The 26,805-nt window shown below is 42.7% G+C and overlaps 2 protein-coding genes across 9 annotated transcripts; both read left to right on the forward strand.

Moving 5' to 3' along the window:
• The first annotated feature begins 879 nt into the window (after positions 1–879).
• On the forward strand, positions 880–11,080 carry LOC127047726 (toll-like receptor 2 type-2). Of its 6 annotated transcripts, none has more exons than XM_050946348.1 (4): positions 1,110–1,205; positions 4,820–4,978; positions 6,182–6,310; positions 8,687–11,080. In XM_050946348.1, the coding sequence occupies exons 3-4, from the start codon at positions 6,212–6,214 to the stop codon at positions 11,078–11,080; spliced, it is 2,493 nt and encodes an 830-aa protein (XP_050802305.1). In that variant the 5' UTR covers positions 1,110–1,205; positions 4,820–4,978; positions 6,182–6,211. The 6 variants fall into 6 exon arrangements, with proteins under 6 accessions (XP_050802307.1, XP_050802305.1, XP_050802306.1 ...); XM_050946349.1 differs by having other exon boundaries at positions 4,820–4,965; XM_050946351.1 differs by lacking the exon at positions 6,182–6,310.
• TLR2 (toll like receptor 2) lies at positions 8,695–25,463 on the forward strand. Of its 3 annotated transcripts, none has more exons than XM_050946357.1 (2): positions 8,695–8,788; positions 22,290–25,463. In XM_050946357.1, the coding sequence occupies exon 2, from the start codon at positions 22,298–22,300 to the stop codon at positions 24,647–24,649; it is 2,352 nt and encodes a 783-aa protein (XP_050802314.1). In that variant the 5' UTR covers positions 8,695–8,788; positions 22,290–22,297; the 3' UTR covers positions 24,650–25,463. The 3 variants fall into 3 exon arrangements, with proteins under 3 accessions (XP_050802314.1, XP_050802312.1, XP_050802313.1); XM_050946355.1 differs by lacking the exon at positions 8,695–8,788 and adding an exon at positions 18,811–19,122; XM_050946356.1 differs by lacking the exon at positions 8,695–8,788 and adding an exon at positions 18,811–19,101.
• Positions 25,464–26,805: the final 1,342 nt, after the last annotated feature.

Here is a 26,805-nt window from a genome sequence, read left to right on the forward strand (position 1 = left end):
AAAGCAAGAATAGCTGACTGAGTTTGCTGCTGCTCACGTGGCTTTGTGCTCTCCTCTGAAAGAAGGGGCCAATCCAGGAACCCCAAGAAGAGAAATGGTGGAATCTGTTCCTCTGCATTTAAAATTTCATCTCTGCTTATCAGAGACTGTGGAATGTTCAGCTGGTGAGAAACGATTTCTGAATCAGGGTGGGGACTGGGGAACAAAAACAAATCAAAAATTAATTATTTTTGTTACAATGCGCAACAATCTTCTTAGCAAACTGCAGGTTCGTCATGGGGAGCTTGTGCTCCAACTCTGCGGATGTCAGCTCTTGCCACTTTGTATTCAGTGGCGGGGTACTGTGCACCAGTATGGAGCCGATTGTCACACACCAAAGTGGTGGATACACAGTTACATGCTGCCATGCGTATCATCTCCAGCAACCTGCATCCGACTCCACTCCCATGGCTCCCAGTTCTGAGCAATATTGCTGCTCCTCATATCAGACAAGAGATTGCCACTGGCAAGTGACTGGAGAAAGTACGCGCCAACTCAAGCCTGCCGCTGCACAATTACCTTTTTAAACCACCAGCTGTATGTTTGCTGTCACGCCAGCCATTATGGTCTCATCCACCATGCCAGGATGTTAGGGCAGAAACACTCTGGTGAGAGGAATCCCCAACCGGTCCCTCGTCGCCGACCCCACAATTTGTCTGGCTGTGGAACAGGTTCCGGACCGGGCCAGGTCTCTTTGCAGCCAACCAGTATCGCTGGAGCCTTTGTGACAGCCCTTTGTGCAGCTGTGGCACAACACAGACGATGACACACGTTGTTGATGAATGCCTGCTGACTAGGTTCAGCGGTGGCCTAGAAGAACCTCATCATGCCACTGAAGATGCTAGACAACTATGAACATGCTAAATAAAAATTTAAATAAATATGCTGTTTCTAGCTCTACTGGCTGTGAAGAAAAGCTTGAAAATGTGATGCAAGAGCAGCAGTTGGAGTGGTGTTTGCAGAGACCGAGGAAAAAAAATAGCTTTGAGGGGTGTGAACAGCCAGGTCTGTGAATTGTTGATTCTGAAACCTGCTTTGCTGGAGAATTCCTGCCAGAGGTCTCTGAGTGTGGCAGGAGGAGAGAAATGCGCAGCATTCCCTGGCGTAGAGTGCTACCCCTGGTCCCTGAACCCACGCTCCCAGGCAGATATATCCAGGCTGGTGGGGTAAGTACAGCTGCCTATTTCTGTTGCTTCCAAGGTATGGGGGTATTTCCTGCTGCTGCTCCAAGCTCACCAGGGGATAGAGAGAGACCCCAGCTATTCCTACCTCTCATTTGGGCTGAAGGGCCTACTCTGGTCTGTCTGCCCTCCTCTCTACCACTTACTCTCACCTCTGACCCTTTCACTCTCTCTCTCAATCTCTCTCACCAGAGTGAGTGGTGCAATGGAAGCAATAATGAATGCAGAGTGTAGAAGGAATGAAGGAAAGGGAATGATAAAGCAATAGACTGAAGGAAGGAGGGGATAGAGAAAGAGACAAAAGGACTGCCTTGGAACTCTGCCTTTCCCCAAATATTTCCCAAGTCCCTACCCCTCCCCCACTTTCCTGGGCAGATTTGAGATTAATTCCTCCCCCCTAAATCCTTATACCCCCTTTCCTGGGTAGGCTTGAGAGTATACCCTCATCAGTCAGTCCTGGTGAACACAGACCCAAAATCCTTGGATCTTAAAACAATGGAAAATCAATCAGGTTCTTAAAAGATGAATTTTAATTAGAGAAAAGGGTGAAAGGAATACCTCTGCGAGATTAGAGCTCAAGATAATCTCACAGACAAACAGAATCAAAACACAGAGGGCTTCCCTCTGGGCAAAACTTTAAAGTTACACAAAGAACCCAATTTTATCCTCCCTCTGTTTTGCAAAAGAAATCACAAATAGAAAATAAAAGTAATCTAATACATTCCTTCTCTAAATACTCACTACCCTATAGGAGTGGGATGGCTCCTTCTTTCTCTGAGTCCGACAAAAGCACACACACAGCCCAGACAAAAGACTTTTTTCCCCCTTCCAGATTTTAAAGTATCTTGTCCCCTTATTGGTCCTTCTGGTCAGGTGTCAGCTAGGTTATGTGAGCTTCTTAACCTTTTACAGGTAAAAGAGGCATTAACCCTTATCTGTATGTTTATGACAAGAAGGAACGAAGGAAAGGGAATGATGAAGCAATAGACTGAAGGAAGGAGGGGATAGAGAAAGAGACAAAAGGACTGCCCTCACTGCTGCCATCCCATCTTGGCTCATGTCTGGTGATGTTGGTGGCCCCCACCTGATAGGACCTTCTGCTAGCATGGTGGTAGTGGAAAATTCTTGTACCACCTTCCCCGCCCCCACAAGTTCATTGCTCAGGTGGGTGGAAGCTGGTGCCCAGCCAAGAAAAGGAAGACATCCAGGATGGGGGGAAGTAGGCCCCTCTGCCCTGAGAAAACTCATAGTCCAGCAGGTGGCTCGAGTGGACCCTGTCACCACATTGGGGGCGAGGGCCAGGCAGAGTCTAAGTGTTCAGTGGTGTGCCTAGAGTTCCAGATTGCTTTTCTCTAGCCCTGCAGCTAGAGTTGCCAATTTTGGCTGGATGTATTCCTGGAGGTTTCCTCACATGACATAATCTTTTATTAAAGATTCATCTTTAATTCCTAGAAACTCCAGGACTATCATGGAGGGTTGGCAACCTTTCTGCAGCCACATGGCTCTAGTGCAGTGATTCTCAAACTTTTCTTTCTGTGGACCGCTTGAAAATTGCTGAGGTCTCAGTGGGCCACTTAATGGTCTTTCCAAACGTTGTTTGTACTGTTAGCTAACTGTTGTAAGGCACTTTGGATAAAAGCGCTATATATATAAAAAATGTTTTTTTGTTCTACAAATAAAAGCACACAACTCATATTTTAATTTCAGTAGTCTTACCTTCTAATGCGATGGATATGCCCTCTCTCCCCTGCTGTGGCAGCCCCCAAGCTGGAGCTGGGAAGGAGGGGGGTCTCTCCCTGGCAGCTACAGCTCTGGAGCTGGGGAAAGTCGCTTCTTTCTCTGGCCCCACAGCCCTGCACATCCTAAATTCCTCCCACACCCTCTTCTCACTCCACTGCCCCTTCCCACCTACCCCCTATTGCCCAGGGTCCAAGCACCTAATTAGTGGAGCCATGTCTGGCAGTTGCACTAATTAGGTGGGTGGCCTTTCATTCTCTTGTGTGCGGCTGGCCAGGCATGCACCTTAGAGGGAACTATCTGCGGACCACCTGAATGGAGCTCACAGACCACTGGTGGTCCATGGACCACAGTTTGAGAACCTCTGTTCTAGTGTAATTACCACATAAAGATATAGTTGGGATGCCTTATATCAAGGCACCTCAGTATTGCATCAATGACAATTTCTCCAGCAGAGACAAAATTCCATAAGGGTCTGGAAACCAGAGTAGAATATGTTGTTGCTGGAGATCTGAAAGACAGAAGCAGTACAGTGTCTCTTTTAACGTAACCACGCTGCTCAGAATGAGTTCAGAGAGGGATAATGGGACTCCTGTATGGTATTCCATGCTGTTTGGCTAGTGACAAATAGTGTTTGAAAGGAATGTCTGGCTAGGATAAAAGGAGGGAGGGAGAGAGAGAAGTGGAAAGAGGAAATAAACCTGAGGCTACGTCTACACTTAAACCACTACAGCAGCACAGCTTCAGTGCTGCAGCTGTAGCATTTCTTTATAGACACTTACTATAGGAATGGGAGGGGTTCTCCTGTCTCTGTAGTCAATCCACCTCCCTGAGAGGTGATAGCTAGGTTGACAGAAGAATTATAACACTATCTACAACAGGGGTTAGGTCAGGTTAACTATGTTGCTCAGGAATGTCATTTTTTCACACCCCTGAGTGAAGTAGCTGGATCAGCCCAATTTTTTTGTGTATATCTGGCCTAAAAGCATAAAGGGCAGCAGCAGAATGCAGAGACAGCAGAGACCTAGCTGATGGTGCAGCATCATTAATTATGGTGGGCAAACCAGTTTAGGGCTATATAGCCTAACAGTGTTGATTTATTTTTTTTAAACCTTCATGTCTGTTTCCTTGGAGATGTGTCCTGCATAGAAACATAGATTTAGCCATACCGGATCAGACCCCAGTGGTCCATTTACTTCAGTATTCTGTCTCCAAAAAATCATGAGAGAGATTTTAACATCTCATTATTTTTAAGACAAATAAATATTGGATACTTTTAATTTGCCTTCTGTGTTTTGGACCTTTAGGGGTAATGTTTTACTACACAATGCTGAGACCTAGAAACTTACTCTTTTATTATTAGAAAAAAAAAACAAAACAAAAAAACAACCTGAGATTCTTATGTATTCAAATGATTCCAGGAGCTAGGGCTTTCAGAAAAATAATCAGTATCACAAGTATCATGATAGAATGATGAGAGTTAGTGATATTGCTCATGCTGTGCAGCACATACATGACTAGTCGCTATTGCTGCAGCGAGCCAATTTAAGAATAAATGCTACTCAGTCTGCACATGGGTGGTAGGCCAGGGCCCACAGTGAGCAAGAAGAAAGAAAGTTGGGCACTCACGCATGTGACATGTAATACAGCCAAAACCCCCAAAATATCGCCACACATCTTGCTATCTTGCATTTCTGTATTTCTGCTCACTCCCTGCTGAAAAAATTGCCGTATGTGCAATGATTTGTAGCTTGTAAATGCTAGGAAAAGCTAGGGTTTCACAAGTGGAGGCTGGATTTATTTTTGTGCTCTTATGCTGAAAAGAAGAAATATAATGTACCCTCCCCCCCTTTTTTTAAAAGCTTTACAAAAGAGGAAGAAAGAGCATCGCTTCAGACTAAAGGGAACATACACTTACTGGACATACTGGCATGTGTGTTTTGATGAATACTAAACATCAGCCTCTTCTGGCTAGAAATTAGAGGAAGTATTTTGCTCCTTTTCAAAAGTACGCATTCAGAGTGAGTATGTTTCTTTATTAAAGCTAGATGGTTCCAAAATATGCCCTTTGGACCAATCTCCAAGAAGCCAACTCTAGATATTGACAATCTGTCTAATCAATTGACCAGAATTCAATCTCTGTCTTTAGGAAAAGTTACCAAGGAGGTTGTGGCAGGTCAATTGTGGCTTTTGTCTGAGTCCTTGAGATTTCTTTGACCTCTGTTGATTGGGCTATAGGAATGAAATAGAAATGCTGGTTGTGTTTGCTTGATTTCTACCTACTGATGGATGAAAATAAAGAGTTTGTTGATTCTCTAGATCTGTCAGCAGTTTCTTGCATTGAATTGACTCACTTGTAGACCTTAGTTAGGGTGAATGCAGCTGTTCTTGAGTGACTCCATTCTGATCTTTTAGAGAGAACCCAAAAGACAATTCTGGACCATTGTTCTTATGCCCCAAGAGTACTGTCTTGATCCCATAGTTTCTATCCTAGCAACCTTTCTGCTCAACTCATATATGAGGCTGAAGAGTATGTTGATGAGGAAACATGGGCTGCTAGACATTCAGAATGTTGATGACATCCTGCTGCACATCTCCATCACCTCTGCCTCAGCTGGAACAATGGAACCAATAATCCGTTGTCTGTGCAAATGTGGTGTTTGGATAAAGGCTAGTTGGGTGCAACTTAATCCAAACAAGATTGAGATAATGTCAGTGGGTTGGAGAAGAAGTCAGAAGCACAGATGTAACTTATTTTGGCCCTCCTGATTGAGGGAGTATGACTGCTATGTGTAACACAGATGTGTTATTAGATAGTGGGCTGTCCTGGATGTCAGATGTGTTATTAGATAATGGACTGGTCCTGGATGTCAGGAGAGAGTCAGTATTTCATTAAATGCCCCGATACAGATCACGCCAATTCCAGATGATACACAAATGTATTTATTGAAAGAGTGGTGAATAATCTGAAAAACAAAACAACAGCAAAAGTATTAAGTAGTAAATACAATGCTTATCTCATATGTTTTCATTTTCAAAGTGCTTTACAAACTTTATTTTAGCTATGATAAGCAGTTTTTCTCTTGATTACAAAAAAGCTATTAAAGGGTGAAAAAAAAATCCTAGTAATCCTGCATTGTTTTTATTGTCTGTCTAAAAATATTTTATCCAACGTTGCTACAATTGAAAGGAATTAGAGGAGGAAATCTCTATTTTTTTCCTAGCTTGTTGCTGTATGCATATGACAGAATTTCATGAAAAACCAGCTTCCTTGTTTCCCATATATAATCAGTTTCACACAGCAAAAATGCTTTAAGTATGAACAAAATGTGATCAGCTGGGAATTTAAGCAGGTATAATACTTTTAAATCATTTTTGGAAAATGTCTAAGCTACCATGTTGGTATCAATTATTAATTTTAACATATTAGGATCAAACTGCATGAAAGGGCTCAGCCAGGCTTCTTCTGTTTGCGCAACCTTGGGAGCACAAATATTTGCACACACATTCTGCCACATGCACATAGAGGTGATAGGAATTTTAGTGCATGAACCTCATTTTTTCCAAATATGTAAAATTTTATCACACATACTCATAGATGGTTGACCTGGAAAAGTGTACATGCGAAGTTGTGCACAGAAAAATGCAAATCATATTTTTAAAGTTTGGTGCTTAAAATCCAAAAGATTCTTCTTTCAGGTCTGGTAAAAAAACCAAAACGCTTGTACCTTCTTCACTTATGCAGCTGTGTAACATCTTTTTGATCAGGAAGTGTGGTGAGGCACAAACACTTTTAGTCCATTCTCTCCTTTAGAAGTGGCAGGAATGCAAAATTTACAATTTCCTTTTTCCTAGTACAAATTCCATACTGACTTTTAATTAGGTGCACCTTTTCAGTGAGAACTTGAAATTCCTTTTCATTAAAATTCTCTGTCTTGGATACAGGATCTTGATCCAATTTTCAGAACTGTTGCCTATTAACTTAATCTTTGTTGATAATAAAAGTCCACTTCAGATAATGTCTTTGAACACAGTGTCTTGGGAAATGAAAAAACTCTTTTTTTCCCACAGACTAAAAAACTTGACCCAGTAAAATAGTCTATACATAAACAGTGGTTTATAGAACAGAACAGTTCAGCTCAGAGGGACCTATATAAAAAAATACCTCATGTGAACTGAGATGCTCCATTCTCAATAGAGTAAACGAAGACGAAAATTACTCAACTCCTAATCCAAAAATAATAAATATAGATTTTTATTATAAATATAATATAATAATATAAATTGAAAGAATGGGAACAGAAAAGTACTGAAACTATTATTCCCGTCAGTGCTGCAGTCACTGATTGTGAAAGAAAAATTTGCACAAAAGCATTGCGTCAGTGGTTGCACCAAAGACAGCTGACCAAGCAAAAGAAAAGAGACCTACTGCTGAATTGCAGCATAGAGAGAAGATACTTCAAGAATAAACAGTAACTTCTGCATCAGTTTTCTAGCACAACAATAAATGTGGCAGAAGTTTAACTATAAAGGATGGTGCAGTGGGAATACTGAACAATCCTACTCATTCCAAAAGCAAAGAATTTGTAGAGTGAGTGCAACAGTTACTTGAAGTTTATGGGACTGAGAGAGTTAAGGAACATTTGGAAATTTGTTAGCGTGAAGCTTTCACTGCGCAGGACAGATCAAAGTGTTTGCCAGCCTGAGAGCTGGCATAGCATCAGACCAGGGTCCTTCCATTGTTTATCAGCCAAAACATTTCCAGCTCCTGTTGCCATGTTGCAGATGAGAAGACTCCATGGATCCTAATGCATGAGACCAATACAAAACACTGGCACCGAAGCTGTAAGCCTCAGTAAGAAAGATAAGTACTTCATCTCTGGCTACCCAGAATTCCTATAAGATATTTTTGTGAACTTTAACAACTGTGGGCCTGTTTTTACTTCCACTGAAGTCAAGGGCAAATGACTTCAATAGTAGCAGGATCAGATCCTGTGTGAATTAAACCCAGTGCTGTTCTGGCAGGGGGAATGTAATGCGTAGCATTGCAATGTATTACTTTTACCTATATTGTGTACATGCAGAAAGAACTTGTTTGTTTGGATATCAGACTCTAACTTCAAAAAATAAACTAAACTGCCTTTTGCAGAATTTACAGGGAGTGTCAGATGTCTTATCCTTTCCTTTATTGTTTATACTGTTACACTAAACATTCTGAGCAACAGCAGGGTCCCGTTGTGTTAGGTGTTGTACAAAAATAGAGGCAGACATTGGGGAGACAAGCATATATATAGTTTTATGATATACATATAAGCACTTATTCTTTTTGTAGTTGCACCTTATAGTTAATGAAGGGGGGAGGGGGTCTCAGAATTCTGGGAATATACCATTAGCATAGTTTGATAATGTTAAAACTTCTAACCAAGTTAAAGGCTATTAAAATCTCTCCCTGACTTAAATCAGAATTTTCAAACATCCAGAGGTATGTCTGTTAAAAAATTGGACCAGGTCTGTCACCTGTGAATTTTATGAATATTTAATTTATAGTATGAATTCACTTCAAAAACTTATACTTCCAAAATAAAGCAGACAGAATGGGAGAAAAAAATCCAACAAGAAATCACTACAAGAAAAAAATCAGAATGTGAATTCCTTCATAACTAAACTTACACTGGATTTCAATTCCCTTATATTAATTTCGCTCTTTCTCTCTCTTTTTCTCTCTTAAGATGTTGAACCAAAGAAAATCAAACACTAAGCATATTTGGCAAGTATGGATCTTCTATATGGTCATAAGTGCAAATCGCTCTGAAGAGAAAGCTACGACGCAGGTGTGTCCTTCATGTGATGCCACACATTTCTGTGACTGTTCTTCAATGGATTTGAGCACCATTCCTTCAGGACTAACAACTGATGTCACGGGGCTAAATCTGTCCTACAACAGCATAGAACATGTCAGAGAAAATGATCTGAAGCTGGGTGTGAATCTGAGAGTGCTGCTGCTACAATCCAATCAAGTTAGGACAATAGATAAGGATTCATTTATTTTCCTTGGAAAATTGGAACATTTGGATTTGTCAAATAATAAGTTGACTCACTTGTCACCCATTTGGTTTAGACATCTTTTTTCCTTACAGCAACTAAACATACAGGGTAATTTATATACAACACTGGGGGAGAATCCCTTGTTTTCTAATCTCAAAAATTTGAGATATCTGCACTTGGGGAATAACAATTCCTTCTCTGCTATACAGAAGCAAGACTTTGATGGCATTACAGTTCTTGAGCAACTTGAGATTGATGGTCAAAGGCTCAGGAAATACGAGTCAGGGAGTTTGGCAACAGTTAACAGCATAAATCATATCATCATAAACATAAATGATGTTCAGGTGTTATCGGTGATGTTGGAGGATCTTATAAATTCTGCAATATGTATAGAACTGAGAAATATAGCCTTCAATACAGCTAATGAATCTTCATTACTCGAGCCAATGAGTCATTCTATCATGAAGAAACTTGTGTTAAAAAATGTTTTGTTTACAGATGAAAGTGTTATCAGAGTATTAAACATCTTGGTGCAAGCTAAACAATTTTTGGAGCTGCAAGTGGACGATTCTGTACTACGGGGAACTGGAAAATGGCATGGGCAAATTGAAGTAAACAGAGAAAGTGCCATTGAAGTAATCACAGTACAGAAATTAGCTATAGAACAATTTTATTTGTTTTCAGATCTTCATGGTGTGGAAAATCTTCTAGGTAACATTACCAAAACCACAGTTGTAAATACCAATGTGTTCTTGGTGCCTTGCAGCATTTCAAGCCATTTTTCCTCACTCCTTTATCTTGATCTCAGTGAAAATTTGCTTGCAGATCCAAATTTGGAACACTCATCCTGTAGGGGTGCATGGCCCTTGCTGCAAACTTTCAATTTAAGTCAAAATACATTGGGTGATTTAGAAATGACTGGGCGAAGTCTATCTCATCTAAAACACCTTACTCACCTAGATATTAGCCGAAACAATTTTGGTGAGATTCCGGAATTATGTCAATGGCCAGAAAACCTGAAATATTTAAATATCTCAGGCACTCAAATACCCAAATTAACAACGTGCATTCCTCAAACTCTTGAAGTTTTGGATGTTAGTAGTAATATTCTCAATGATTTTAGATTAAAGCTGCCACGTCTGAAAGAGCTCTACATTGCAAAAAACAAATTAAAGACCTTGCCAGATGCTCCATTTATTCCTAACTTAGTAGCCCTGAGAATCAGCAGAAACAAATTAACCAGTTTCTTTAAGGAAGAATTTGGATCATTTAGGAAAATAGAGACACTGGATGCAGGTGACAATAATTTCATCTGCTCTTGTGAATTTCTCTCCTTCATTCAATATCAGGAGGGAATAGCTAATGTATTGGCTAACTGGCCAGAGAACTACATCTGTGACTCTCCATCTTCTGTGAGAGGACAGCAGGTAAAAGCTGCTCAACTTTCGCTGTTTGAATGTCACAGAACTTTGGCCGTGTCCTTAATTTGCATTCTGGTGGTCTTGGTAATCTTGTTTATTGTGATCCTGGGCTACAAACTTCATGTGATCTGGTACATGAAAATGACCTGGGCTTGGCTTCAGGCTAAAAGGAAACCCAGGAAATCACATAATCACGACTTCTGCTATGATGCTTTTGTTTCCTACAGTGAAAGAGACTCAGAATGGGTTGAAAACTTAATGGTACAGGAACTTGAGAATGCTATCCCCCCATTTAAACTGTGCCTTCATAAACGGGACTTTGTGCCTGGGAAGTGGATCGTTGACAACATCATTGACTCCATTGAAAAAAGTCATAAAACTCTGTTTGTGCTGTCAGAGCACTTTGTGCAGAGCGAGTGGTGCAAGTATGAGCTGGAGTTCTCGCACTTTCGTCTCTTTGATGAGCATAATGATGCAGCAATTTTGATCCTTTTGGAGCCCATTGAGGAGCAAACAATTCCCAAAAGATTCTGTAAACTGAGGAAAATAATGAACACAAAGACCTACCTTGAATGGCCTCTTGACGAAAATCAGCAGCAAATATTTTGGAATAACTTGAAAACAGCATTAAAATCCTATGATGTCATTTTAGGCTGAACCACTAACTCAGCCACACTACGTTTTCAAGCAGGACATTTGTGAAGCCTTTTTCCTGTTAAGAAACATTTTGTTATGCTGACTTTTATTTCAGTGTTGTGGAGGCTTGACTTGACTGCACACTAAACTAATTTAAGCTTTGCTAAATGAAGTATACCAGCTGAGAACATCCAACTGTTTTAGAGATTCTTTGGTTTTCTGACTTTTCTGTTAATAAGTACCCAAGCATCCCTGTCTGTGAAAATGCTTTTGGGAAGAAATTCTACTGAAGCTGGTGTGCTTCTGTAGTTTCTTTTTAACCATTCCAAAACAAATGCAGTTACAGTGCGCTCTCTCTCTCTCTCTCTCTCTCTCTCTCATAAAAAAGAGAGCCAACATGCTGAAACATACCACAGGATCCATTGATTACATCATCTTATTTGTTTTAGATACCATCAGACTATTTAGAGTCATTCAAGAAAAATGCAATGGAAAAGTAGAAATTGCCCAGTTAGATAGAAATATGATCTCTGAAGCCAGATCCTCCCACAGGTAATACCTTTCAAAGAGAATAGATTAAATATGTAACTCCAGGGGAATCAGTGGATTTACATCAGGATTTTTTGTGGCCCAGTGTAGCGAGGCGGTGTGGCTCCCCTCCTCCCCAGGGAGGGTCGAGCCCCGTCAGACACCTAAAGGGGCGGGGCCACTGGGTGATAGTCCTGCCCCTCAGAGGGTCAGGAGGCGACCCGGAAGTATAAAAGACGGCCCTCAGCCCTCAGTTGGAGCCCTGCCGCCATTGGGAGCGGACCTGCTAGAGGGTGCTCCTGACTGGGAAGCTGCGGAGGCCCAGGGCCGTTGCCCCGATTGGCCAGAACTTCCCCGCTACGCCAAGGAGCTGCCGGAGCTGCCCCGCGCCCACTATGACGACGAGCTGCCGGAGCTGCCCCGTGCCCGCTACGATGACGAGCTGCCAGAGCTGCCCCGTCCCTGCTACTACCCTGAGGAACCCCCGGACCAGGCCTGGCTGGACTTTCCAGAGGTACTACCAGATCTGCCACCCAGCCCTGGCCAGGAGGAGCCCATGCTACTAAGCTTCCCGGGGACTGATGCCCCAGATCAGGTAGGACCTGAGGGGGAGATAGGAAGCAGCCCGGGGGCAGCTGACCCCAGTCAGACTGCAAGTGTACGTGAACCCATGTCAGTGTGTTTCGGCCAGGATCCCCACTGACTGCAGCGCATCGTTGCCGCTGCTAGGGCCCCGGGCTGGAATGCAGTGGAGTGGGCGGGCCTGCGTTCCCCCTGCCACCCATACCCGGGTGGCAGACTCTCCCCCTCTCCGGCCTAGGGAGGCCATTTAGTCTGCCTGAACTGCTAACTGCTCAGCCCTGTGCCACAAGGGCCTGAGCTACTGTACCTGGGGGTTTGGTGCCTGCCCGAACCAAGGGCTGGGCCCCCTTTGACTGTGCCACTTCTCGGTCCTGCCTACAGGGCCCGAGCTGCCTGAACTGCTAACTGCTCAGCCCTGTGCCACAAGGGCCTGAGCTATTGTAACTGTGGGCTTGGTGCCTGCCCGAACCAAGGGCTGGGCCCCCTTTGACTGTGCTACTGCTCGGTCCTGCCTACAGGGCCTGAGCTGCCTGAACTGCTGGCTGCTCAACCCCGAGGGCAGAGGCCCTCAGACGACATGTAGCGAGGCAGTGTGGCTCCCCTCCTCCCCAGGGAGGGTCGAGCCCCGGCCACACACTGTCACACCCAGCAATTTAAGAATGAAGCAACTTGACAAATATGTCAGATACTTGATGTGAAAACTTTGAGATGTGTCCAGTTTCAAAGGTCACAGGATCACTATGTGTACATTTTAATGGTCTATGTACTTTATTATTTCTATGTGTTTATTATTTGTTGTTATAAGCACTGTAAAAACACTGAAGTCACAGTCCCTGTCCCTAGTAGCTTACCCTAAGATATTCAAACAACAGACAAAATGCTTGTGGATGTTGTTAAGTACGCATCTTTGTTAGGTTTCCTCTCCCTCTTCTCATGTGCCCTAGCCAATCTGTTCCACAATTGCTGCCCCATTGTTACCTTTCTTTCCTTCTACCTACCCCACTAAGGTATAGGTATAGTAGATTTGTGTTTTTTTGCAGTGGGATTTTTTGCACGGATGTAACCACACCTATGTAGTGGCACTAGTGCAAACCTCATGGGTAGACACCACGTTGTAAAAAGTGAGTTTCACCCACTGTAGTTTATTTTGCATAACTGAGGCACCTCAAATTAGTAAACATTATTGCAAAGATTGGCCATAATCTTTCTGTGCCTTAGTTCCCCATTTGTAAAATGGGGACAATAGTGCCATCTCCCAGAGAAGTTGAAGATAAATTCATTAATGTTTGTAAAGCACCGAATACCTTGATGACAAGCACCATGGAAAATCTTATGAGGAAATGAATATTTTTGTATTCGGTGCAGGGATTAAATGGTGTACAATAAATTAGGCATGAGGCGTCACCTTGAATTATGAAGTAGAAAAGAAATATTGAAGAGTTGCTGATTTGACGAGCAACCTTTACTCACTCATCTCTAAACTTTTAAGTGCTTGACTTCAGAACTTTAATAATATGCTGTTAATGTAGTATTTTATGCAATTTATAAATATATTAAAATATATCTTTGTTTCATTGGATGGAAGTGAGAGACAACTGGTGACACTGCATTTTAAGAATACAGGAAAGGAAAAATAAATCAACTCTGACAGTGTTTGGTTAACAAATAAAACAAAGGCTTTCTAAGTTACTACACTACTGTGATCATGTCTTTAGAATCTCTGTGTCTTCATGAAGTTAGTGAATGGGGCCGGGTTAACTCTCCTGTGGGCCCAGGGCTATTAGATTTTCTGGGGCCCCCTATAAACAAGTCTTTTCCTAATTTAAAATAAAATGATCACAATTATAGCATTGAGGCTACTAACGCTATACTAAACTTGCCTTTTAATTAACATAAAGCCATTCTGTGGTTACATTTCAGTCTTAAAAACATGTAGAATATAGTTAAGGTAATTCAAAATAGCCTACTTCTTACCTTAGAACAGCTGTTGTTAGTTTCTTTCTGGGAGGGAGTTTGGGTGCAGGAGGGAGCTCCAGGCTGTGGCAGTGTGTTGGGATGCAGGAGCGGGTGAGGGGTGTGGGCTCTGCGAGGGAATTTGGGTGCAGGAGGGGGATTCTGACCTGGGGCAGGGAGTTGGACTGCAGGAGGGTTGCAAGGTGCAGGCTCCAGCCGGAAGGCACTGACCACAGGTGGCTCCTGGCTGTTGGTGCAGCAGGGCTCAGGCAGGCTGCATGTTGTGGCCCCATGCCACTCCCGGAAGCGGACGGCTGCTGGCATATCTCTGTGCCCCCTGGTGGGAGGGGGACATCGTGTCTCTGTGCACTGCCCATGCCTGCAAGCATCACCCCCGCAGCTCCCATTAGCTGGGAATGGTGCTGAGAGTGGGGGCCGTGCATGGAGCTGCCTCCCTCACTTCCGCCTGGGGCTGCAGAGATGTGCCAGGAGCCGGCTGCTTCTGGGAGCAGCATGGGGCCACCACGTCATGCAGGCAGACTGCCTGAGTCCTGCTGTACTGGGCCCCCCCTTAGCCCAGGGCCCTGGACTGCAGCCCCTGCATTAATCCAGCCCTGCTAGTGAACCACTGATGCAATAAGCAGTATTTCCTTTAAGGCAGTTCTGACTTGAATAGCCCTGAGTACAGTTAACAGCTGATGTCATTATTCCAATTTGTTTGAAGATTTAGGACTGAATGAGACTTGGAAACTTCAGTTAATGCAGGAGAAATATTTTATTTGTTGTAGGAGGAAAATCAGACCCTGGTTTAAGAACTAATTTATCTGGGAGAAACTGCCATTAAGCCTCTTTAATATAGGGGACTACTCAGATTTTCACTCTTCTGTGTGACATGGTGACCAGTAAGAGACAACTGAGGATTGAAAAATATTCTATTCTGTATTGGCTTGTATATCACCCTCATCACCATTCTATCTGTAGTGCATTAAGGGACATGACTAATACCTATCACCTGTGATTGGTTCTTTCTCTCCTTTCCCCAGGGATAGAACTGTGTGTGCAGTGGAATGTTTTGTTTTGTAAGGGGGATTTTTTTAATGCCCAATTAAAAAAAAATGGTGATGCTTCCATCTTAAATTCAAAGCATACCTTTATCACATCTTGAGATACCCTGTTTAGGTTCCATCTTTCCACTCTGGAAATCCATGAGGGGATTTCCCCATACAATTTCCTTTGTAGAACAGATATGAGAATTTTAAAGTAGACTAGAAATAGAAAGAAATGGGCTCTTGCACCCAATTCAGAGACCTGAATTTGAAGGGAACTCCACCTCAGGCTTCACATAAGCTTTCTAGAAGTAATTCCAGATATCCTGTGCAGACAGCTGTAACAGATTACTATGGGGAAGCACCAGGAAAACAGCATTTTAAAAATACTCTTGAACAGTTAGAATGATTTGGGTTTTCAAAAGAAACCAACCTGTTTTTTGGAATATCCATGTCCCAGCAACTTTGTCTGTACTGGTCTTGGATTATAGGTCACAGTCTGTTTAGAACTGGGTGATTCAGAGGAATTTGGTTAATGGGCTTTAATCCTACCACACAGTTTCTGCTTACCTCTGCAGTAGTCTTGGACCATGCATACACTAAAATGCACCATGTTTTCATGCGGTTGTGAACAATGGTGTTAATGAACATAATGTTGAACATGATTAACAGGATAAATCAAGTTCTCCATCATATCAGCTAATCATGATCAAACTTTCACCTGAGCAGGGTACTGTGGAAGTATACTGGGGCAAATCTTTAGTAACTCCAGCTGATGAACTTACGCTCTGAAGCAGAGGAGAGATATTTTTAGCATAGCCAGTGTAACTAGAGAAGCTTCTCTCATTCACGTGTGTTAATCCCTTCTGGAATTTTATTATGCTAAAATCTTCATCAATTATACCCCTGGGTAATGAATTAGACAGGTTAATTATCTAATGCTTAGAAAGGTATTTCCTTCGCGAGGAAGAAAACTGGGATGAGAAAAGAGACCAGGAGTGGGAGCAAGTGGTAAGAGAACATAAGAATGGCAATACTGGGTCAGACCAATGGTCCATCTAGCTAAGCATCTTCTTGTCTGACAGCGGCCAATGCCACGTTCTTCAGGGGAGAATGAACAGAACATGGCAATCATTCAAGTGTTTCATCCCCTGTCACCCACTCCCAGCTGTTGTCAGACACTGCCAGTGTGGTGCTCTGCTCTACTCAATGTTGATATCAGTTGGCTGAATGCGCGTTCCTTCTGTGTGCTGCCCCAGCTCTGCACAGATAGCTGACACCGCAAACCCCGAGAGAACCCCCAATGCCCACAGACTCTAATAAGGTACAAAGGCACCTGGGCCAGGTTTATTGTCAAAGAGAAACACAGTCTCTAGCTCGCCAGATTAGGTATCGATGAGTCTGCCAGTACATATGTGCTCCCTGGCAATGGACTGGTTCAGTCAGTGGCAGGACTTTCCACTGCCTTCTAGGCGAGACAAAAATGTGCACTTGGGGATGTATTCTTATACACAGGTGCAGAACAGATTACTCATCACTACTGATGCATTAAGTTACAGCCCCCTCTATTAGGGGGTTGCCTTTCTCCTGGCACAGGTTGGTTTGGACAAACTATCCATCCATCATATTGTCTCTACTGTATTTTTAGGCTAGGTCTACCTGTTCTTTGTTATCTGTGTGGGATGTGTTTGCTGTTCTGGTGCTGACTTGGCCCATGTTCATTTTATTAGTGATTAATATGTACTTCTAGCAGCCCTCTTCTTGCCAACTTCTGCAAGCAGGAACCTGTCTCTGTCTCACAGCCCAGCTTTGCTTAACAATGTCTTGACTATTACTGTAGTTCAGGCCTCATACTGGGCCGCTGATACAAGATTTTATGTTTCAGGGCCTCATCTTATTAAACTAGCTTCTGACAAACAGGTTGGAAATACCAAGAATCATAGGGACCTCAGGAGGTCATCTAGTCCAACCCCCCTACTCAAAGCAGGACCAATCCACAGATTTTTACCCTGATTCCCTAAATGGCCCCCTGAAGGACTGAACTCACAACCCTGGGTTTAGCAGGCCAATGCTCAAACCACTGAGCTATCCCTCCGCCATATAAGACTATGGGAATGCATCCCTGACCTTCTTGGCTAGTTCTTTTTTGACCCCTATTATATTTTTGGCCTTCACAACATCCCCTGGTAACAAGTTCCACAGGTTGACTATGTGTTGTGTGAAGAAATACTTCCCTTTGTTTATTTTAAACCTGCTTCCTATTAATTTCATTGGGTGACTCTTGGTTCTTGTGTTGTGTGAAGGAGTAAATAACACATACGCACTTTCTCCACACCATTCACGATTTTATAGACCTCTACCATAGCCCCCCCCCCCCTTAGTTGTCTCTTTTCTAAGGTGAACAGTCCCAGTCTTTTTAATCTCTCCTCATAAGGAAGCTGTTCCATACCCTTAATCATTTCTGTTGCCTGTCTCTGTATCTTTTCCAATTAATTTATCTTTTTTTTGAGATGGGGTGACCAGAACTGCATGCAGTATTCAAGGTGTGCATGTACCTTGGATTTATATAATGGCATTATCGTATTTACTGTCTAATTACCTATCCCTTTCCTGATGGGTCCTAACATTGTTAGCTTTTTGACTGCCGCTGCACAAGGAGCAGATCTTTTCAGAGAATTATCACAATGATTCCAAACTCTCTTTCTTGAGTGGTAACAACGAATTTAGATCCCACCATTTTATATGTACAGTTGGGGTTATGTTTTCCAGTGTGCATTACTCTGCATTTATTAACATTGAATTTCACCTGCCATTTTGTTGCCCAGTCACCCAGCTTTGTGAGAACTCTTTGTAACTTTTTGTAGTCAGCTGTGGACTTAAGTAGCTCCAGAAATTTGGTATTGTCTGTAAATGCTGCCGCCTCACTGTTTATCCCTTTCCCCAGCTCATTTATGAATATGTTGAACAGAACAGCACTATTCCCAGGAGGGCTCCTTAGGGGAACCCCACTACTTACTTGGCATTCTGAAATCTGACCATTTATTCCTAGGCTTTGTTTCCTGTCTTTACAGTTACTGGTCCCTGAGAGACCTTTTCCTCTTAGCTCATCACTGCTTCGGGGAAGTAAAGAGGAGCGGGCAGAGAGTGAAAGGGAGAGACAGGACTAGATAAAGCGAAGCCTTTCCCGTCCCTGAAGTCCCAGTGAAAACCAGGGATGGGGGCTCTCTACACGGGGGAGCAGAGTGAGGACTGGCCGGGCAGCCAGTGCCTGGCCACAGCTGACTTTGCCTTGCAGACTGTCAGAAAAGGGAGGCGGGAGGAGAGGCCCGGAGGAGGGAGGGAAGATGCAGGCAGTGAGTCGCGGTCTCGCTGCCTGGGTCCGAGCCAGCCCGCCGCGCCGCGCCGCTCGGGGCCGCACATCAGCACCAGCTGGCAGGCAGCTTCTCGGCGCGCGGGCGCGGCTTTCCCGGAGCCCTGCGGCCCCGCCGCTGCAGCTGCCCTCCCGCGGGGACCAGCCGGAGCAGGGGCGGGCGCCGCCTGGGGCGCTCGCGGCAGGTCTGCGCGGGGGAGGCTGAAGGCGCGGAGCGGAGCGTGACAGCCTCGCCCCCGCTGCACACCCAGCAGCTCCCAGTGCGGCCGCAGACGGGTCCCGAGTCCCCGGGGGTTGCAGCCCCCCAGGCGGGAGGAGCGGCTCCGTGCAGCGCTGGGGCCAGAGGGGAAGGCGTACAGCAGCCTCTGCCCTGCGGTTGAGTCTGGTCCCGGCCTTGCTGGGTCCCACAAAACGGGGGAGCTCCCCTCGGGCCATGTTTGACAGCTTCCAGCCCTGGCTTATTGGTTGATGGGCACGTGGTTTGTAGGCTGCGCTTCGTTCTCCGGGCTACTGATTTATTAGAGCGCTGATCGCCCGCCGGAGAAGCCCGGTGTGGAAGACAGGTGAGTCGCAGACCTGAATGGGTAAGGTAGAAATAATAATCTCTCTCGGGCGGGCCCTGGGACATCTCTTTAGTTACCTGACGTTTCTCCTGCGGTGCCCATCGTGGGCAGATCCAACTGGTTCAGGACTTTGCGTGTTTGTATCTGATGGATGTAACGGTGTTATGCAGATTAGTAGTTATCCTCCATACACCTTTAGTGTAGTTGCTCTAGTTGAATAGTAACAATTTACACTAGCCCGTTTAGGACCTGCTCCCGAAATCAATGTCAACATTTCCATTGACCCCAGTGCTTCAGGGTCCATAGAACTGGTAACATTTTATTTTTAAACATTAGCTTAATAATAGTTTCCTGTACCATATTTAGTTTGCAGAATCTTGGCACATTTCATTTTTATTGTAATAGTTATTAATTGATATGAGCACTTGTAGGGCCCTGAAGACAGGGTTAGTGAAGGGTATGGACTATTCCTGAATGTGGTGAAAACATAATGAATGTATCTTGACACATCTAATAAAAACAGGATGTAAGCAGACATTGTGACTAATGGACAAGCTGCAGAGGCAGCAGATGAGTTGAATTATCTGGGATCCTATACATCCAACAAAGGAAGCTGTTCCAAAGAAACCAGAAGAAGAGCAGGGATGGTGTGCTTAGTTATGGCCCCCTTAGAAACTGTGGAAAAGCTATAGCATCTTGAAATGTAGGAAGGTGCAAATGGTGAAAAGCCTAATTTTTTTTGTGTAGCCATTTATGGATGTTAAATTAATGCTCCTGACAAGAAAAAACTGAAGCTTTTGAAATGTGGGTGTTGGTGAAGACTCTTGCACGTCTGCTGGATGGGGGGGGGAGGGGAAAAAGATGAATGCCTGTGTTAGAAGTATTAGTGGAGAAAAGCGGACTCTGATGTTGGACATCGGCAGATGCAAATGTATGCACATTGGTCACATTAGGTGTAGAGATGGAAATCACCTTGCGAAAGTTATTAAGAAAGGAATAGTGGTTGTGTTCGTAGTAGGGGATGACCACTAAGGAGGTTGCATGGATGGTGTGTGGCAGATCACTGGGCGGTCAGCTGCTGAGTGTCCTAAATTAGTGATGGATCGTGCCAGCTTCTGAAAATTCTGCTATGATGTTATTGATATTCAAACCTGTAAACACTCATGCACTTGCTTAACTTTATTCACACAAATTGCCATAAGAAAGAAGAATCACACAATAATCCTCATATTACAGTTAGACTATCTGAGTGAGTGAAGAGAATCGTGTCTGCAGTATCAGGTCTTGAATCCGTACAACAGCTTGAAAATTGCAAAGTTAATTCATACCAGGTTTACAGTACAGACATTACTGTGTCTCTGCCTGCAAATGTTTGATTGATACTCTTGATTGTTGGCTCTATGATTGATACTTGATTGTTGGCTCTATGTATTCTTTGCTGTTATGACTCCCATCGCTGTAGCAGGAACGTAGCTGAGCCTAGGGAAGTGTGAATGGTGTAGTCATAGTTCGGAACCCTCCGCCCATGATTTCCACTCCGTGACCAAAGTTCTAGGGAGAAGCAGCAATAATAGGAAAAAAGGTGGAATAGGTGAGAGTGGTGGTGGGGGACCTCGTGGGCAGGGAGAGTCTCCTAGTGTGGGGCCAGGATGTGGTGTGGTGGGAGAAGGGTTGAAGAAATGTATCCTCCCCCAGTATATAAAATAAATGCACAAACACCAGTGAATCTGTCCCTTTAAATAACCATCAGACTAGTGTGGTTTAGGAACAGCAGAGGTGAAGGTTTAGGCAGCCACTTCCTTAATCCCCTGGTAACCATTTCTCTGCTCTTGTGGTACTCACAAGGGTTATGGGAAAACACGTGGAGGTAGCCCCTTTCTAAGCACCCTATCCTAATTTCTTTTTGGTCTATGGCTGGTATTCTGCTATGTAGCCACTGCCAAGCCTCAGATCGGGGAGAAGGAAAGAAGAATGGAGAGCACAGCCATCTGCACTGTGGGGGACTGGAGAAGGCATAACAAAGGACATTGTTGATGGCAAAGAATGTTCCAGTGTTCTTTCTATCTGCTCAGACAGGGCCTGCAGTAGGCTGGGCTAGCAGTACATTAGCTGCCCCACAAAGCCATGTCACTCCTGACCCTCAAACACTCTCATTTTGCAATGCTGGTCATTTCCTGTAAAAACGCTGAAAAATGAGAGCATAAGTGGGTCAGACAATGAACAAGGAAGATCAGTTGTCAGCGATGCTAACCAGAACATCTACTGGGAAAGAGGTTCTAGGAGCATAAAGTCACCATAGCCTTCTCTCTGCTAAGGGTCTGTCGGAACCAGTGCTGCATCAGTGCTGAACCCTCCTCTCAGGGATTCATTGTCAATATCTACAAATATGTGTTTGTCATCACTGTCCATATACAATATGGTAATGAATGTCCTGTACAGACACCTGGGAAAAGGCAGTTCCTGTGCCCAAGACTTCACAAGCGAAAAAGTCAAAAGCTAGCTGAAGGTTGAGGGAAAGGATTACAACACATGCAATGCCTTTTCTTCTTTTCAAAGAAACACTATGCAGAAATAGTGGCATATCTTGAAAATAATATTAGTACTCAATAAGCGATTTCTACAAGAAATTGATTGTCCCCAGCTCTCATTGACTTCAGTGGGAGTTGGAGTGCACAGAAAGGGTAAGCACCCTACAGCTCAAACTTTGTACACAAAATGAAATCTGCAGATTTTTTGGGGGGAAGAGGGAGAAAACACTAGAGAGTGTTTTCTTAAAAAGCAGTTTGTTGGAACCTAGCTATTTATTGAACATAAAAAGGATTAGGTCAGTAAATTACATTATTATTAGGTTTATGAATGTTTGACTAAAGTATTCACTGATCTGTGAAAGACTGGTGCAGGTAGTAATTAATTTGATGTTTCTCATTCCAAAATTAAACACAGCAGGAGAAGAAAAAGGAACTGAAAGCCAAACAGAAAATAATTCTAGCACATTTATGTATAATCTGATTTTCTTGATGTACTATTTTCAACACTTGATATATTTTTCACGTTCCAAAGGCTTTACAAACGATAACTATTCATAACACCTTATTGAAGATAGGTCGGTAGAGACTGTTTTTCAAGTATGGCTTTTTTAACACTAATAATTCATGCTATGCTTATTCTATCCTTCTTTTAAATTTTAGGTAAAATCATGCCTAACCAACTCTGGAAAGGGTGGGTCATCTACATGGTCATAATGGCAAATTTTTCTGAAGAAAAAGCCACGACACAGGTGTGTCCTTCATGTGATGCCACTCATTTCTGTGACTGTTCTTCAATGAATTTGAGCACCATTCCTTCAGGACTAACAACTGATATCACAGGGCTAAATCTGTCCTACAACAGCATAAAATATGTCAGAGAAACTGATCTGCTGGTGCGTGTGAATCTGAGAGTGCTGCTGCTGCAATTCAATCAAATTTGGACAATAGATAAGGAATCATTTATTTTCCTTGGAAAATTGGAACATTTGGATTTATCAAATAATAAGTTGACTCACTTGTCACCCATTTGGTTTAGACATCTTTTTTCCTTACAGCAACTAAACATACAGGGTAATTTATATACAACACTGGGGGAGAATCCCTTGTTTTCTAATCTCAAAAATTTGAGATATCTGCACCTGGGGAATAACAATTCCTTCTCTGCTATACAGAAGCAAGACTTTGATGGCATTGTAGTTCTTGAGCAACTTGAGATTGATGGTCAAAGGCTCAGGCAATATGAGTCAGGGAGTTTGATAACAGTTAACATAAATCATATCATCATAAACATAAATGATGTTCAGGTGTTATCGGTGATGTTGGAGGATCTTATAAATTCTGCAATATGTATAGAACTGAGAAATATAGCCTTCAATACAGCTAATGAATCTTCATTATTGGAGCCAATGAGTCATTCTGTCATGGAAAAATTTGTGTTAAAAAATGTTTTGTTTACAGATGCAAGCATTGACAAACTGTTACACATCTTGGTGCATGCTGAGCAATTGTTGGAGCTGGAGCTGGACAACTCTATACTGCAGGGAACGGGACGCTGGCATGAACCAATTAAAATAAAGAGAGAAAGCCCCATGGAAATTGTGACAATACAGAGATTAACTATAGAAAAATTTTATTTGTTTTCAGATCTTAGCAGTTTAAAAAATCTTATAGGTAACATCACCAGAATCACAGTTGTAAATACGAAGGTGTTCTTGGTGCCTTGCAGCATTTCAAGACATTTTTCCTCACTCCTTTATCTTGATCTCAGTGAAAATTTGCTTGCAGATCCAAATTTGGAACACTCATCCTGTAGGGGTGCATGGCCCTTGCTGCAAACTTTCAATTTAAGTCAAAATACATTGGGTGATTTACAAATGACGGGACGAAGTCTATCTCATCTAAAATACCTTACTCACCTAGATATTAGCCAAAACAATTTTGGTGAGATTCCAGAATTGTGTCAATGGCCAGAAAACCTGAAATATTTAAATATCTCAGGCACTCAAATACCCAAATTAACAACATGCATTCCTCAAACTCTTGAAGTTTTGGATGTTAGTAGTAATAGCCTCAATGATTTTAGATTAAAGCTACCATGTCTGAAAGAGCTCTACATTGCAAAAAACAAATTAAAGACCTTGCCAGATGCTCCATTTATTCCTAACTTAGTAGCCCTGAGAATCAGCAGAAACAAATTAACCAGTTTCTCTAAGGAAGAATTTGGATCATTTAGGAAAATGGAGACACTGGATGCAGGTGACAATAATTTCATCTGCTCTTGTGAATTTCTCTCCTTCATTCAATATCAGGAGGGAATAGCCAATGTCTTGGCTAATTGGCCAGACAACTACATCTGTGACTCTCCGTCTTCTGTGAGAGGACAGCAGGTAAAAGCTGCTCAACTTTCGATGTTTGAATGTCACAGAACTTTGGCCATGTCCTTAATTTGCATTCTGGTGGTCTTGGTAATCTTGTTTATTGTGATCCTGGGCTACAAACTTCATGTGATCTGGTACATGAAAATGACCTGGGCTTGGCTTCAAGCTAAAAGGAAACCCAGGAAATCACACAATCATGACTTCTGCTATGATGCTTTCGTTTCCTACAGTGAAAGAGACTCAGAATGGGTTGAAAACTTAATGGTACAGGAACTTGAGAATGCTATCCCCCCATTTAAACTGTGCCTTCATAAACGGGACTTTGTGCCTGGGAAGTGGATCATTGACAACATCATTGACTCCATTGAAAAAAGTCATAAAACTCTGTTTGTGCTGTCAGAGCACTTTGTGCAAAGCGAGTGGTGCAAGTATGAGCTGGAGTTCTCGCACTTTCGTCTCTTTGATGAGCATAATGATGCAGCAATTTTGATCCTTTTGGAGCCCATTGAGGAGCAAACAATTCCCAAAAGATTCTGTAAGCTGAGGAAAATAATGAACACAAAGACCTACCTTGAATGGCCTCTTGATGAAGGTCAGCAACAGATATTTTGGTTTAATTTGAAAATAGCATTAAAATACTAGAAAAGGTCTGTCAAGACTGAGACAGTAATGAGGCCACTATAAGGACCTTATCTCATTACATTTGCAGGATTAGGCTCCTAAATTTCCCAGAAAGCTGAAAACACTGGAGTTTGTATGTGGTGTTATGAAAATAGTTTTTAATCTTTTTATGTTTTGGCCATTTATCGTCTCCACATTTCAATCTACAGTAATGAAATTTGTGTTAAGGAAATATACGGATTGAGGACAGAAGATTGTTTAGAGATTTGTCCATGTCGTCTCTGCATACGTGTCTGTAAAAAGGCTGTGGTGCGAGAACATGCAAAATCTGGTGCAATTCTGTATTCTTTATATAAACCGGGGGTCGACAGCCTTTCAGAAGTGGTGTGCCGAGTCTTCATTTATTCACTCTAATTTAAGGTTTTGCGTGCCAGTAATACATTTTAATGTTTTTAGAAGGTCTCTTTCTATAAGTGCATGATATATAACTAAACTATTGTTGTATGTAAAGTAAATAAAGTTTTTAAAATGTTTAAGAAACGTCATTTAAAATTAAATTAAATGCAGAGCCCCCCAGAATGGTGGCCAGGACCTGGGCAGCGTGAGTGCCACTGAAAATCAGCTTGCGTGCCACAGGTTGCCTACCCCTGATATAAGCCATTTAAAACCAAATGTAGTCATCCGATTTATTTATCTACTTAAGATTATATTTTACTAGCACCCATACCATCTAAGGCCCAGCCCCTCAAAGGTATTAAGGTACCTAACTCCTTTTGAAATCAATTGGAATTGGGCACCTAAATACCTTTGGCAGCCTGGGCCTAAGTGCCTGCCACATCATTAGACTGGCAATGCAAGGTCATTGATGGACTCCATTGAGTCTTCTACTCTTCACTTTTCCCTGGTTATAGGGCCTTGCTTTGGGTATAGATTTTTTTGGGGTGTGTGGGGGGGTTGAAAATGGTAGTCTGGTTACTTTTTGTAAAGTAACATAATGTAAAGAAAATAAATCCAGTGTTATAAAACATGTAACCCAAGGAAACATTTGGCTATTGCTCAAATTTGTTGTTAATTCTTTCACAGCCTGATCTAGCTCCCATTTAAATCAATTGGGAAACTTCCCATTTGACTTCGGTTGAAATTAGTCTCGACCAAGGATAAAAATGTCAAAAGTCCCTATAGCTATGTTTCTACTGCAATCACAGGGTGCAACTGCAGGTTCTGTATACATACCCAAGCCAGTCTGAATCTAGCTAGATCGGATCCTGCAATGCTGAAGCCATGGCAGTGTGCACTTCAGTGCAGGTTATGCAAACTTGCCTCAAACTTTGGATAACTATTCAAAGGGCCATCCTTTGCTGAAGCACATGTGCTCAAGTTAACTAGATTAAAGCTGGCTCCAGTCTCTCTACCTGAGCTGCAATCATACCTGGGCTTACACATGTATCAGAGCCTGGATAGACTATGCAATAGAAGCATATTCAAAAGTGACTTAGGAGTCCCAGTCCTATTTTCAAAAGTGATTTAGAAACTTAGGCCCTAAGTCCTAACTACCTAATGAAATAAGAGCTGCTCTGAAAAAAAAAAATCCACTATCTTCTCTGAATTCTCCAATCCTTCTTCTTAAAGCTATAGCCTACATTGCACTGCATTGTAGGCTCCTAAATCACTTCTGAAAATGGGATTCAGGCTCTTAGCTTGCTTAGGTAACCAAACTTCACTCCCACTGCAGTCAATAAAAGTTCTGTAATTGATTTCAGTGGCAGAGGATTGGGCCCATTCTTATAGTTCTTTTTAGTACTGTGGGTCTTTAACACATTCTTTTGGAAGCTGTTTAGTTGATTCACTGTTATATAATTATTCAGGTCAGTGAGGGAAGTCCCCTTGCACTTCTCACTAATCCTTTAGCGTGCTGTAACTAAATCTGCTTCCCTAACACCTCCCAATTAAGCAACTCTCAGACAGCATAACATAAAAAGGAAGTATCAGAGGGGTATCTGTGTTAGTCTGGATCTGTAAAAGCAGCAAAGAGTCCTGTGGCACCTTATAGACTAACAGAAGTTTTGGAGCATGGGCTTTCGTGAGTGAATACCCACTTTGTCGGATGCATGTAGTGGAAATTTCCAGGGGCAGGTATATATGTGCAAGCAAGAAGCATGCTGGAGATAACGAGGTTA

The sequence above is a fragment of the Gopherus flavomarginatus genome, chromosome 3 (genome assembly GCF_025201925.1).
Source record: "Gopherus flavomarginatus isolate rGopFla2 chromosome 3, rGopFla2.mat.asm, whole genome shotgun sequence".
Lineage (NCBI taxonomy): Eukaryota > Metazoa > Chordata > Testudines > Testudinidae > Gopherus > Gopherus flavomarginatus.